This window comes from Peromyscus maniculatus, chromosome 4 (assembly GCF_049852395.1).
Source record: "Peromyscus maniculatus bairdii isolate BWxNUB_F1_BW_parent chromosome 4, HU_Pman_BW_mat_3.1, whole genome shotgun sequence".
Classification (NCBI taxonomy): Eukaryota; Metazoa; Chordata; class Mammalia; order Rodentia; family Cricetidae; genus Peromyscus; species Peromyscus maniculatus.
Genome location: NC_134855.1, coordinates 41,950,408 through 41,965,643, shown reverse-complemented (window position 1 = coordinate 41,965,643; position 15,236 = coordinate 41,950,408). Strand labels below are relative to the sequence as shown.

The following is a 15,236-nucleotide window of genomic DNA, read 5'->3' as shown; positions in this document are numbered from 1 at the left end:
TTTTACATAACTAAGTCTACATAAAATATTTTCCTGTTATTAAACCAGTAGCTTAGTGTGTATGGGGGGAAGGGCACAGAGGCTGCGATTTCCAATGACAAAAGGGTTCTCTTTCCTGTGTCTAAGTCCTTCACTTACATAGTATCCAAGATGTTTCCCATATGACACTAGTGTGTTGGTATGTAAAGTTAGTGGTGTTGTACAGAAATGAAATATCATGTTCTCATGTATACTCTTTGTAATACTTAACATGTGTATGAAAGTGGAGGAAGGTAATATTTTAGTTATAATATATTTTGGGCATAAAATCAATAGAATTATATCAATAGGCTCCAAACTGCAGAATTCCAAGTCTATAGAGGAGTGATTCTCAAACTTCCTAATGCTGTGACCCTTTAATACAGTTCCTCATGTTGTGGTGACTCCAACCACAAAACTATTTCATTTCTACTTCATAATTGTAGTTTCGCTACTGTTATGAATTATCATGTAAATATATGTATCACATCTGATATGTGACCCCTGTAAAAGGATCATTAGACCCCCATAGGGGCTGTGACCCACATGTTGAGAACCCTTGCTATAGAGTATTACATACCTCTTTTCTGGTGAGATTTTATTGAGTAGGTAGAGTATTCTAAATTTTATTCTGGAAATATGAGAAAATTATCACTCAAAACACATTTTACACCTTAAATTTATGGTCTAATTACATAACTAAATGGTGAGTAAGCTTAAGATTATACACAGAGAAAAATAGTTGTTCTACCAATTCCATGTAACAGTCACACAGAAAGACCTGGGTAGTTTTCCTGATTTACAAAGACCCTGAGTGAATAGGCAATTTGGAGAATGCTTTTTTGATGTGAATTTAAGCAGCTAAATTAGGGCCTTTGGCATTTTTAGCAAACACTTATGGGAGGAAACAGATTAAATTATTGGTGATAGGCTCTGAACTTCCTTCTTGTTTTGCTGCTTTTTTAATTTTTCACATTCAAATAATTATGCATTTTTATCATATACATACAATTGGACTGGTGAGATGGCACAGTGGATAAAAATACTTAACACCAAGCCTGATGACCTGATTTCAACCCTCAGGACCCATATGGTAAAAGGAGAGAATTGAAGAATTGTCCTCTGACCTACATATGCATGCCATGTACACACACACACACACACACACACACACACACACACACACACACACAATGTGATGTAAAACCATTGCTTGTAAATAAATAATAGAATGCAACTTAATATAGGTCAAGTACAATAGCTAATGATTATTTTAGTAACAAGTTTACAGCAAAGTTTTAGTACCAGAATTTAAATGTAGGATCTTATTTGCATAAATCTCTAATATATTTATATGCTTCAAAATAAAGGGCATGGCCAATTGGAAGTAAAAATACCCTCCATTTCTGAAAAGACTTATTCTAGTAAAATGGAAAAACAAATAGAGAAGGAAGACTAGAATGCTTTCATGACAAGATAAGCCAAATCAATAGTGATTGCAAATGGCTTTCTCACTCATGTATATATTATATGTGTATTATCAGTAGCACATACAGTATTGCATTAAGAAATAGTTGGGTATGGTACTAGGTATCCAAAATCCTACCATGCCTATAATGAGATGGGAGAAGACAACATTAAAATCCTCAGAAGCTTGCAGGACATCTAGCCTAGCATGTAGATGTGCAAACAAAAGATCATGTCTCAAGTAAGATCAAAGACAAGAACCCACATCCAAGGTAGTCTTTAGGTTTTCACACAAATACAATAACCTGCACATATAGACACATGCATGTACACAGACCATATCCTCCAAAGGAAAAAAAAAACAGTTAAAAAAAAAAAGTCCTAAACACAGTAGGAGAATTTTTACTCTTAAAGAACTTACATCATACTTAAAAGAAAATAAATTACAGTTATGGAATACGTTTAAATGATCTGAGAAACTCAGTTATTGTCTAGCATTCATAGGCCCTAAATGCAATAATTTCTTAGTACTTATTATATTTTACCCTTGATTCAGACTGAAGGTCCTGGAATGAACACAGCAGGAAAGTCATACCTTCTATGATGAGTTGAACTTTATGCTCCAAACCAAAAGGTTACCCTGAATAAGTATGTAGAATTAGCCGGGCAATGGTGGCGCATGTCTTTAATCCCAGCACTCGGGAGGCAGAGCCAGGCAGATCTCTGTGAGTTCAAGGCCAGCCTGGTCTACCAAGTGAGTTCCAAGAAAGGCACAAAGCTACACAGAGAAACCCTGTCTTGAAAAACCAAAAAAAAAAAAAAAAAGTATGTAGAATTATTATGTAGAATTATTTACTATAGGGTTCTTTACTGACATAATTAGGGAAAGGATATCAAAATGAGGTAAATCTAGATCAGAGTGACATTTAAATCCAGTGATTTATGGCTCCTAAGAATTCCCAGTTATGGAAGAGGAAAGGGAGATATGGGAGAAATGATGGAAGATTATGTGAAGATAAATGTAGAAACTAGGATTTTAACTATCACACTAAAGGAAACCAAGAGTTGTAGCAGTCAGCAGAAGCCGTAAGAGGAAACAGAACTGACTATTTTTCTTCATTTTTACCAGGAAACAATCCTACTGACATCTCAATTTTAACTCTGACAATGTGTTTCTCTTGTTTTAAGACATCTAATTTTTGATAATTTGTATAGAAGGGCCAGGAAACAAATGTCTCTTTCTTTTTGGAGCTCAATTCTAGTGTAGGGGATAGACAACAAACACTATAAATAAGTAAAATACATGTCATGTGCAGTGGCGACATAGACTTTAGTGATAAACTGAGCAGAAAAGATGTATATGCAAAGGAAGAGCCTATGGTTGGAATGGTGTCCAATTAGAGATACAGATCAACAGCTGTGAGATTAGGCTTCAGTAATAAGCAATGCCCCATAAAAGACAGGCACTGCAGAGTTTGGTTTCCAAAGGGACAAAACATAGGTAGGAAGAAAATCATACAAGAGATTTCAAAAGAATAATACTGCAGCTTGAATAATTTTAGGCATGAGAGTTATGTGTAAAGCCCACTATGGGAAAATTTTGCTGGAAGAGATAATTTGTTTCAAATATTGTCAGATAATACCTGGGTTAGGAAATATCTTGTTTATTGGAAATAACTTTTCATTTCTTGAGCTACTGTGATGGTCAACTTGGTAGAATCTAGAATCATCCAGGAGACAAGGCTCTGGTGTATCTAGAGTAGGCTAACCTCTGAGGATGCTTATGAGAGAACATCTTCATTATGGCTGTTAAAGTGGGGAGACATACCTTAGATGTTGGCCACACTAAAGGGCTGGGTGCTGAAACATACAAAACCTGGTGGAGTGTGAACATTCATTGTTCTCTGCTTCCTGACCTTGAATACGATGTAACCAATTCCTCAGGACTCGAAAACCATCAGGACTTCTCTAGCATCATGGACTTTGCCTTCAAACTGTGATAAAACAAAACAAACAAAAACTCACCTCTATATCCCATAAATTGCTTTTGTTGCAGTATCTTATCATAGGAAGAAGAAAAGTAAAACTGAAAACTGGTGCCGGAAATGGAGGTACAGCTGTTATAAACCTGACTCTATGTTTCTTAAGCCTTTGGAACTTGTTTTGTGGGAGGAATGTAGGGTGCATGGAATTTTAGGTTAGAAAATCTCTGTAAAACTGTCAGCAGAGCTTAATGGACCATTCCGTTGCGAGCTTAAAAGACAAAAATGCTGAAAGAAACACGGTGAATGGAGATCTGGCTTATGAGATTTCGGAGGGGAACAAAGACTCTATTAGGAACTGTGATGGGGGCCATTCATGTGACATTTTGACCAAGAGTCTGGCTTCATTCTGCCCAGAGAATTTGAGTGGGGCTGAATTGAAAAGAAATGGTATAATGTGTTCAGTGGAAGAAATTGCCAGGCAGCATGGTATTCATATGTGGTATGGCTATGTTTTACTACATCCATTCATAGTTACAGTGTGAGACAGCAAAAAACACAAGAAAGTTATGAGGTTTAGCAACGACTGTCCTATAGGTTTACAATTGCATACAAGGGTAGTACAGAGGACAATGTGTCTGGAATTGTTACAAGAAACCTCACACTCTTAATTCAGTTAGTAAGAATATTGACTTGAAGGCAAGATACCACTCATCAAAGTCTACAATTTATAACAAATGAAAATTCATGTGAAAGGAGAAAGCCTGAAGTACTAAACCAAAAGGGTGGGTTATATACTATAAAACTATTACTTAGCAAGGTGATTCTGCAGATTTGGTCACCAAGGCATACAAACCCCTCTATAACTATAGTTCAAGTGGACCAGGATTCCTTGCAAGATGGCAGAAGAATTTGATCATGCACTCCTTATGCTACTAGAGTTTAGGCATGAAAGATCCAAGACTTAGTGAGCCATAGGGCCTCACTCCACAGTGGCAGGAAGTAAGTGAGACCAGGACATTTGTGACAAGAACAAAGTCCCTGCAAGGAAGTCCTCAGAGATTACTGCATGGAGATGTGCAAATGATGCAGAAGCTGCAAAGGAGAACTCAGGATGTTGGTGATGCCAATGCCATTGGACACCCTCAGGAAAACTGCAGGCATTGAATGTAACTGACCCAAGAAACAAGCTATATATGACAAACTGGCTTTTTGAAGCCCAGATGATTCCATCTGAAGCCCCAGATGGTGGGCAAGGAACTGTGAATTTGGTATTTTATGTCCTGGGTTTAAGATCTGTTTTTGTACAATTATTCTTTACAACACCTCATTACTTTCTATTGGAATAGAAAAGTTTACTCTGTACTATTGTATGTTGGGAATATGTAATTTTTTTTTTTTTTTTTACTTTGTGAATCCCGTGTTTAAAAGATTGTCTTGAGTCTTGGATAAGACTTGGGCTTCAGACTTTTTAAACAGTGTTAGAATGAGGACTTCTGTAGTTTGAATAGATGTACTTTGCATTATAAGTTAGTCATGAGCTTATGGAGATATGGAGTGGAAAGCTTAGATTTAAGCATAATGGGTTTGGTGCTGCATTTCCCTGCCATATTAGATCTTCCCCTCTAAATGTGAGCAAAAATAAGTCTTTTCTTCCTTAAGGTACACACATTGTCTTAATTCCTTAAGCCAGAGTGTTTTTATCACAGAAAAAGTAAGTAACTGAAACAGCTGTCTTCAGCAGCAGATAACATGCAAAGGTATTCAATCCTTTGTTACAAGGATAAACCAGAGAATAAACTAGCTGTCTATATCACAATGTGGAGGAAAAAAATCTTGATCTCAGAATTGGGTTTCTAACTTTTCTTTAATATTAATTACTAGTTCTCTTCCCTTGACTTACAAAGAGTACCAATATTTCATAAAAGTCTTTCAGAGTACCATATGTTTTCTATAGGTAGGTCTCCTGAAAGACCCCAGCATACTTGCTTAGCCTAACGCCATTTTGAGCAAGGCCTGAAAAGTACGGGGAAAGTTCAGTTAGAGGACATGGGCACAGGAACAAACAGGGTATCTGCGGTCGGCCACCTGGCCCCAGAACAGGGAACTAAAAGGTCAGAAAAACAACTTGTACCCTAGATAAGAGCCAAGTCAGCAGGCGTGTCGAGCTCGGGGAAAAACCACGAACTGTCCTGAGTTTGAACCTGGCCTCATATGAATCGTCCAATCAGAACCCTGTAAACCATGCTTCTCGCTTCTGTACCCGCCCTTCTGCTGCCCGACCCTATAAAAACCCTCCACTCCAGCCCGTCGGCGCGCCAGTCTCTTGAGCCTCTTGAGTGACTGTGTCGCCCCGGGTACCCGTGTTCCTGAATAAAGCCTCTTGCTGTTTGCATCTGACTTATGGTCTCGGTGTGATCTCTGGGCGAGGGTCTCTCCAGAGGGAAGACTACCTTCGGGGGTCTTTCATTTGGGGGCTCGTCCGGGATCAGAGACCCCCCCCCCCCGCCTCGGGACCACCGACCCACTGTCAGGAGGTAAGTTGGCCGGCCACTGTCTGTCTGTATTGTCTCAGTCTGTTTACTTGTCTTTCGTTTTCGTCGGGCATCCTAAGTCAGGTCTGAGTCGGTGGGGGCTGAAGGAGCTGACGAGCTCGGACTTTGCCCACCGAAACCCTGGAAGACGTTCCACAGGTATCTGAAGTCCCCTCTGGGGCACGGTTTTTCGGGGCCACCCACGTATCAGAAGGATACGTGGTACTGGCAGGGGACGGAGAATTCAAACACTCCGCGTCCCCATCTGAGTTTTTGTTTTCGGTTTTACGCCGGAGCCGCGCAGCGCGAAATTCTGTGGTCTGTCTTGTCTGTTTGTTTCTCGTTGTGTGTCTAACCCTTCTTTATTTAGAGACCACCATGGGACAGGCTGTCGCCACCCCACTGAGCCTAACCACGGACCACTGGTCCGATGTTAAGGCCCGAGGAAACAATGAAGGTGTCATCATCAGGGAGAACAAATGGATCACCCTCTGCGAGGCCGAATGGGTCATGATGAATGTCGGCTGGCCGCGAGAGGGATCTTTTAACCTCTCTCTTATTTCACAGGTGGAGGGCAAGGTTTTTGCCCCTAGCCCTTATGGGCATCCCGACCAGGTCCCGTATATCGCCATCTGGAGATCACTGGTCGAGAACCCATTTCCATGGGTTAAGCCTTTCCTTCCACAGCCCCCTCCAGTCTCTGGGCCTTCTGCGCCCCCCAACCCGGACTCCTCCCTTTACCCTGTGCTCCCTCACAAGGAGACTCCTAAGCCTCCAGTCCTTCCCCCAGACCCCCATACCCCCCTTATAGATCTCCTGACGGAGGACCCACCACCATATCAAGCCGGACCACCTGGAGAGCCGGCTGAAGCGGCCCCAGCCGCCGCCCCGGTGGCGGCGCCCCCGGTCGTGCCCGTGGCAGATCCGGAAGTCACCTCGACTCACAGGACCCACGGGGCTGAAGAAGAGGACGCAGCCCCGTCCCCCATTGCCGGCCGCCTCCGCGGCCTCCGGGATGACCCCCCCTAATGAGTCCAGGGCCTTCCCGCTCAGAGAGGGGCCGAATCATCAGTTGCAGTACTGGCCCTTTTCAGCCTCAGACCTCTATAATTGGAAACAACATAATCCCCCTTTCTCCAGGGATCCTGTTGCCTTGACCGGCCTAATTGAGTCCATCCTAGTGACTCACAGGCCGACTTGGGACGACTGTCAGCAGCTCCTGCAGACCCTCTTAACAGTAGAGGAGAAGCAGAGAGTTTTCCTGGAGGCCCGGAAGCAGGTTCCAGGCGATGACGGGAGGCCAACCCAACTCCCAAATATCATCGATGCAGCTTTTCCCTTGACCCGCCCAGACTGGGACTTCAATACACCTGAAGGTAGGGAGCATCTACGTCTCTATCGCCAGTTGCTCTTAGCAGGTCTCCGAGTGGCCGCCAGAAGGCCTACCAATTTGGCTCAGGTAAGGAATGTGATACAGGGAAAGGAAGAAACACCCGCTGCATTTTTAGAGAGGCTGAAGGAGGCTTATAGGATGTACACTCCGTATGATCCAGAAGACCCAGGGCAAGCACCAGGTGTCATCCTATCATTTATCTATCAGTCTAGCTCAGATATCAGAACCAAATTGCAGCGGTTGGAAGGTTTACAGGCGCTAGGTTTGCCAGACTTATTGAAGGAAGCAGAGAAAGTGTTCAATAAGAGAGAAACTCCTGAGGAGCGTGAGGAAAGGAGATGGCGGAAACAAGAGGAAAGGGACAAGAAACAGCATAGGGAGATGAAAAAGGTTTTGGCCGCCGTTGTGTCTCAGGGACAGCGGAGAGAGGGAGATAGGTCGGGAGAGCGAAGGAGGCCACCCCTTGATAAAGATCAATGTGCTTACTGCAAGGAGAAGGGACACTGGGCCCGAGAGTGCCCCAAGAAGCCACAAGGACCCCGCCGGCCCAAGCCCAAGACCGTGGACCTTCTTAGTCTGGAGGACTAGGGGAGTCGAGGCCAGGAGCCCCCCCCCCCCCGAGCCTAGGATAACCCTCAAGATCGGGGGGCAGCCCGTGACCTTCCTAGTTGATACTGGTGCCAAACATTCAGTCCTAACCCATGCCGGAGTGCCTCTTAGCCGGCATTCTGCACTGGTGCAGGGGGCAACTGGAAACAAGAGGTATTATTGGACTGCCGAGAGAAAAGTCCAACTGGCATCAGGGCAAGTAACTCACTCCTTTCTGCATATACCTGAATGCCCCCATCCGCTGTTAGGACGGGACCTATTAACCAAATTGAAAGCACAAATCTACTTTGATGAGAAGGGACCAAGAGTCACGGGTCCTAAAGGAGACCCCCTACAAATCCTTGCCCTCAGTCTAGAGGAAGAATACCGTTTGTTTGAGGCAGAACCCCCGGAGAAATCACCTGAGGAGCTACAGAACTGGCTGAGAGAGTTCCCTCAGGCCTGGGCAGAGACTGGGGGCTTGGGGCTGGCACGCGATCAGCCGCCGCTGATGATCTCACTAAAGGTCTCCGCGACTCCTGTTTCAATCAGACAATACCCAATGTCACGGGAAGCTCATGAGGGGATCAAGCCCCATATTCGGAGGCTCCTGGACCAAGGGGTGTTAAAGCCCTGCCAGTCACCTTGGAACACCCCTCTCTTGCCTGTTAAGAAACCGGGGACAGGAGACGATAATCTCCATCCCCCCTCCTCGGAACCCCCGCCAAGTTCGAGAATTCCTGGGTACGGCTGGGTACTGCCGCCTTTGGATTCCTGGCTTTGCCGAACTGGCAGCCCCATTATACCCCCTCACTAAACCAGGGACCATGTTCCAATGGGAAGAGAAACATCGGAAAGCGTTTCAACAGATCAAAAAGGCCTTACCCGAGGCCCCGGCTCTGGGTCTGCCAGATCTAACCAAGCCCTTTGAGCTCTTTGTGGATGAGAACTCAGGTGTTGCCAAGGGGGTACTGGTGCAAAGACTGGGACCTTGGAGGAGACCTGTAGCGTACTTATCCAAGAAATTGGACCCGGTGGCTACAGGATGGCCTCCATGCCTCCGCATGGTGGCAGCCATTGCCGTATTACTCAAAGATGCGGGAAAACTGACTCTGGGACAACCATTGACTGTGCTGGCCTCCCATGCAGTGGAGGCCTTGGTCCGACAACCACCGGACAGATGGCTTTCTAACGCCAGAATGACTTACTATCAGGCCTTACTACTGGACTCAGACCGGGTAAATTTCGGGCCAACAGTTTCCCTTAACCCTGCCACCTTGCTGCCACTGCCTAGCCCCTCCGAGAAGCATGACTGCCTCCAGATTCTAGCCGAAGCACATGGCACCCGTCCTGATCTGACAGATCAGCCGCTTAAGGATCCAGACGCTGTCTGGTACACAGATGGGAGCAGTTTCCTGGAGGAGGGAGAACGCAGAGCCGGGGCAGCTATAACCACCAAATCGGAAGTGGTATGGGCATCATCACTCCCGCCCGGGACATCGGCCCAGCGCGCAGAACTGATTGCGCTCACCCAAGCTCTCCGGATGGCAGAAGGTAAGAAGCTCACAGTTTATACTGACAGCAGATATGCCTTCGCCACTGCGCATGTCCACGGGGAAATCTACAGACAGAGAGGCCTGCTGACGTCCGCGGGTAAGGATATCAAAAACAAAAAAGAGATCCTAGACCTCCTAAAGGCCCTGTTCCTCCCGCTCCAACTCAGTATTGTCCACTGCCCAGGGCATCAAAAGGATGACTCTGCGGTAGCCAGAGGGAATCGGCTGGCGGATCTGACTGCCCGAACAGTGGCTTCCCAGCCAGCAGGGAACAGCCAGTTGATGGCCATACAAGAACCACAGCCTGAGAGAGACCCCGTGCCCTATAGCCCAGAAGACCATGAGCTAGCAAAGAAAATGGGGGCGGACTGGGAACAAGGAAGACAAGCATATATACTAGGGGACCGGATGGTCATGCCAACCTCCCATACCCGATGTATGCTGAGATTCCTCCATGCATTGACCCATTTGAGCAAAAACAAGATGAAGACCCTATTGGACAGAGAAAACACCTGGGCAGTGCTACTGAACCAGGATCAGGTACTCCAGCAGGTAACTTCTACCTGCCCAGCCTGTGCTCAAGTCAACGCAGGAAAGGTTCATCTAAACAAGGGGGCCCGCCAAAGAGGCCATCGTCCTGGTGTTCATTGGGAAATAGACTTTACAGAAGTAAAACCCGGACTCTACGGGTACCGGTACCTCCTGGTCTTCGTGGACACTTTTTTCGGATGGATCGAGGCATTTCCAACCAAGAATGAGACAGCTAACGTGGTAACAAAGAAACTGTTGGAAGAAATCTTCCCCAGGTATGGGATGCCTCAAATATTGGGGTCGGATAACGGGCCTGCCTTCGTCTCTCAGGTAAGTCAGAAGGTGGCCAAACTATTGGGGGTTGATTGGAAACTCCATTGTGCATACCGGCCCCAGAGCTCAGGACAGGTAGAACGAGCTAATAGAACAATCAAGGAGACTTTAACCAAATTAACGCTTGCAACTGGCACTAGAGATTGGGTGCTCCTACTTCCCTTGGCTCTCTACCGAGCCCGAAATACTCCTGGCCCACACGGCCTAACCCCTTTTGAGATCATGTATGGGGCCCCACCTCCTGTTGTAAACTTTCTCCATCCTGATATTTCATCTTTTGCCACCACCCCTACTTTAGAGGCACATCTTCAAGCCCTCCAACTGGTGCAGAGGGAGATCTGGAAGCCCCTGGCCAAGGCTTATCAGGAGCAGCTAGACAAGCCGGTGGTGCCCCACCCCTTCCAGATCGGGGACTCCGTTTGGGTCCGACGACACCAGACCAAGAATCTGGAACCACAGTGGAAGGGGCCCTACACTGTCTTGCTGACCACCCCCACTGCACTCAAGGTCGACGGGATTGCTGCATGGATCCACGCCTCTCATGTGAAGGCTGCCAGGGAACCCGACCCAGCAGGATCCAGAAAGTCAACATGGACAGTGCGCCGCACACGAAACCCCCTAAAAATAAGGTTGGCCCGCGGCTCCTCTTCCTCCCCCTCCTCTTAATCTCTGCCTACCCCCAGGGGACTAGGGCGGCAGAGAGCCCGCACCTAGTTAAGAGGCTCACTTGGCAGGTCATCTCACAAACTGGGGAGACGGTCTGGCAAACGACCGCCCTTCACACCCCCTTTACATGGTGGCCTAACTTGCATCCAGATCTCTGCCAACTAGCAGCAGGGTCAGAGGACTGGGACATCCCTACCACTGACCCCATGAACCCCAGAGCACCAGACGTCTGTCAGGATGGTAAGGGAACTTGCAAATGTAGTGACGGGAGATACGGATGTGGTCACCCTGAAACCAGGGCAGCCCTGTCACAACTATCCTTCTACGTCTGCCCCCGGGATGGTAGGGACAGAAAGATGATTAGACAATGTGGGGGTTATGAAAGTTACTTCTGTAAAGCATGGGGATGTGAAACAACTGGTAATACCTATTGGAAGCCTTCATCCACTTGGGACCTCATTAGGGTAAAAAGGACTACCCAAGGAGAAAGCCACTCATGGCGTCCCCTTACCCAAGGACGTTGTTGGGGAACTGTCACGTCAGGAAGAGATAACACTTACTGGAAGGGGGGGGGCCTGTGTAAATTTCACCTGCAACCCCCTGAATATATCTTTTACTCAGAAGGGAAGGGAGATAACACAAGACTGGATTAAAGGTAAAACATGGGGACTTAGACTTTACATGACGGGACGGGACCAGGGAGTCGTGTTACGATTAAGCTTAAAATCACGGAGCCCTCCGCCTCTATAGGTCCCAACCAGGTTCTCTCTGACCAAAAGCGCCCCTCTTTACCCGCTCCGGCACCCCCGAGGGCTACCCCCCGACCCAATTCGGCCATTCGCCCAAGCACGGCTCCGAATGCTACTGTAACCCCAGTCACCCTCCAGCCACCCAGGCCCGGTACGGGAGACCGGCTATTGAATCTTATAGAGGGCGCTTACTCAGCCCTCAATGTTACCAACCCAAATCGGACTCAGGAGTGCTGGTTATGCCTAGTCTCCACACCTCCCTATTATGAGGGGGTGGCCGTAGTCGGAAGCTTCACCAATTCTTCTTCACCCCCGTCAGGATATGCCTCGACACCTCAGCATAAGCTCACAATCTCCGAGGTGTCAGGACAAGGACTATGTCTGGGGACAGTACCCTACACCCACCAACACCTGTGTAATCGCACCCAGGCACTTGTTCCAGGACCCCACTATCTCGTGGCTCCCAACGGGACTTACTGGGCCTGTAGCACTGGACTTACACCATGCCTCTCCCCCTCAATACTAGCCAACACGGCCGATTATTGTGTGCTCATAGAACTGTACCCCAAGATAGTCTACCATGCACCTGAAGATATCTATGCCCGATATGAAACAGGGGTCCCCCGTATAAAAAGAGAGCCAGTCTCGCTAACCCTGGCCCTGATACTAGGTGGATTAACTATGGGAGGAGTCGCCGCCGGAATAGGCACAGGTACCACTGCCCTCATGGAAAACAACCAGTTCAGACAACTCCAGGCTGCCATGCATACCGATATCCAGGCACTGGAGGAATCCGTGAGTGCCTTGGAAAAGTCACTCTCCTCCCTGTCTGAGGTAGTTCTGCAGAACCGGAGGGGATTAGACCTCCTCTTCCTGCAGGAGGGGGGGTTATGTGCCGCCCTTAAAGAAGAATGTTGCTTCTATGCGGATCATACTGGGGTGGTGAGAGATAGCATGGCTAAATTAAGAAAGAGATTAGAACAAAGACAAAAACTCTTTGAAGAACAGCAGGGATGGTTTGAAGGATGGTTCGGAAGGTCCCCCTGGCTCACCACCCTCATCTCCACCCTTATGGGACCCCTTCTGATTTTATTGCTCCTTCTGACGCTCGGGCCCTGTATCCTAAACAGACTTGTCCAATTTATCAGGGAACGCGTTTCTACTGTTCAGACCTTGGTATTGACCCAACAATACCAACGAATCAACCAGGTGGAAATGGAGCCACATCCCTATTCTTCCCCATGAATGGAGGATTCCATTCCCTGAGATAAGAAAATGGGGGAATGAAAGACCCCAGCATACTTGCTTAGCCTAACGCCATTTTGAGCAAGGCCTGAAAAGTACGGGGAAAGTTCAGTTAGAGGACATGGGCACAGGAACAAACAGGGTATCTGCGGTCGGCCACCTGGCCCCAGAACAGGGAACTAAAAGGTCAGAAAAGCAACTTGTACCCTAGATAAGAGCCAAGTCAGCAGGCGTGTCGAGCTCGGGGAAAAACCACGAACTGTCCTGAGTTTGAACCTGGCCTCATATGAATCGTCCAATCAGAACCCTGTAAACCATGCTTCTCGCTTCTGTACCCGCCCTTCTGCTGCCCGACCCTATAAAAACCCTCCACTCCAGCCCGTCGGCGCGCCAGTCTCTTGAGCCTCTTGAGTGACTGTGTCGCCCCGGGTACCCGTGTTCCTGAATAAAGCCTCTTGCTGTTTGCATCTGACTTATGGTCTCGGTGTGATCTCTGGGCGAGGGTCTCTCCAGAGGGAAGACTACCTTCGGGGGTCTTTCACTCCTCTCATCAGGTTTACAATGATCATTTCTTTCTCCTTTCCTCTCTCCTTCCTTCCCCCCTTTTGCTAGTTGTTATTGCATGTTTAGTTCTTTAAGTTCCTGCCTTCTTTCTCTTGTCCATGACAATTGCCTCTTCAATAATTCCTCGACAGAAATCCAACACATTTGATGCCTTCATAAGGCTGCTGAGCTGTCAACTAAACTGTTTTTATTGCTATATGTCTATCAAAGCAGCAATTACCTATGAGTATAATGAGTAGTTAAGGGATTTTATCTAGGAGTGAATTAATTAGTCATCTAAAACATTACTTGTTAAGTGCGTGTTACATATTACCAAAAAACACATATCATAGGTCAGGGGAATGGTAAAGGGGAGTAGGAGGGGCAGATCAACAACAACAAAGTATGCCTGAAAATTCCATAATTAAACTCATTACTTTGTATACTAACTTAAGAACATATATTATACAGGGCTCTTCTTGGCTTCATCCCAGGAATGCAAAGATGGTTCCATATACATAAATCAATAAATATAATACAAATTATATATAAAGTCAAGGACAAAAATAATATGAATATTTCAGTAGATATAGATAAATTTTTTTGCAAAAGACAACATTCTTTCATGATAAAAACCCTAGAGAACATAAGCATAGAATAATCATAACTCAACATAGTAGTAGTCATTTACAGCAAGTGTGTAGCCAACATTATAATAAATTAGAGGAAAACGGAAAGTACTTCTAAAACCAGAAACAAGAAGAAGAAATTAATTCTCCAAACTTTTATTCAATACAAAAGTTGAATTTGTAGCTAAAGCAAAAATACATTTTAAAAAAGTAAAAGGAATACAAGCAGGAAAGGGAAAACTTCAAACTGATATTTTCAGACAACACAGTTCTATGATTAAACAATATTAAATTATGTATTAGGAAATACATATGTATTTTAAATAGTTGAAGCAAAGTAGCAGGATACAAAATTAATATGAATACTTCATAGTATTTTTGTGTACCAGTAATGGACATTCCAAGAACAAAAGAATGAAAATAGTCACATTCACAAAAGCATCAAAAAATCAGCAGGAATAGATAAAATCACAGAGGTGAAAGTGTCTATCATAATAAGTTTTCAACACTGCAGAATGAATCTGAAACTCTCTAAGGATGAAAAGATCTCTAATGTTCCCAGACAGGCATATTTACATAGTAATATTTTGAAAATGGCTACATTACAAAAGGAAATCTTCAATTTGATGCAACCCTTATGAACATTCCAATAATATTCTTCAGATAATTGTAAAAAAAAAATTTAAATGAATGTGAAAGCACCAAAATTCCCCAAAAGCCAAAGCAATACTGAGGGAAAGAAAGTGATTCTGGATGAATTGGGAATATCTGATTCCACAGTTCACTACAGTGTGGTGTTAGCAAAGCAGTACAGTACTAGCATAAAAGCCTAAATAAACTGAAGGAATAAAATAGAGGATCCATAAATGAATTCATACAGCTACATCCAACTTCCTCCACCCCAAAAAACATAAAAGAATAGAATAGAGAATTTGGAAATAAATTAATACAGCTACGGCCATGAGTTTCAACATAGGTATCTAAAACATAAGTTGGAGAAAA

General features: G+C 45.4%; 1 protein-coding gene across 1 annotated transcript; it reads left to right on the top strand.

Annotated features, from left to right (window-relative positions):
• The first annotated feature begins 3,718 nt into the window (after positions 1-3,718).
• Positions 3,719-13,534, top strand: LOC143272595 (uncharacterized). Its single transcript, XM_076568398.1, is given in 5 exon segments — positions 3,719-3,956; positions 6,372-6,621; positions 6,827-7,997; positions 7,999-8,664; positions 8,666-13,534. Coding segments are annotated over 5 exon segments (4,728 nt in total). The 3' UTR covers positions 11,069-13,534.
• The last annotated feature ends 1,702 nt before the right edge of the window (positions 13,535-15,236 follow it).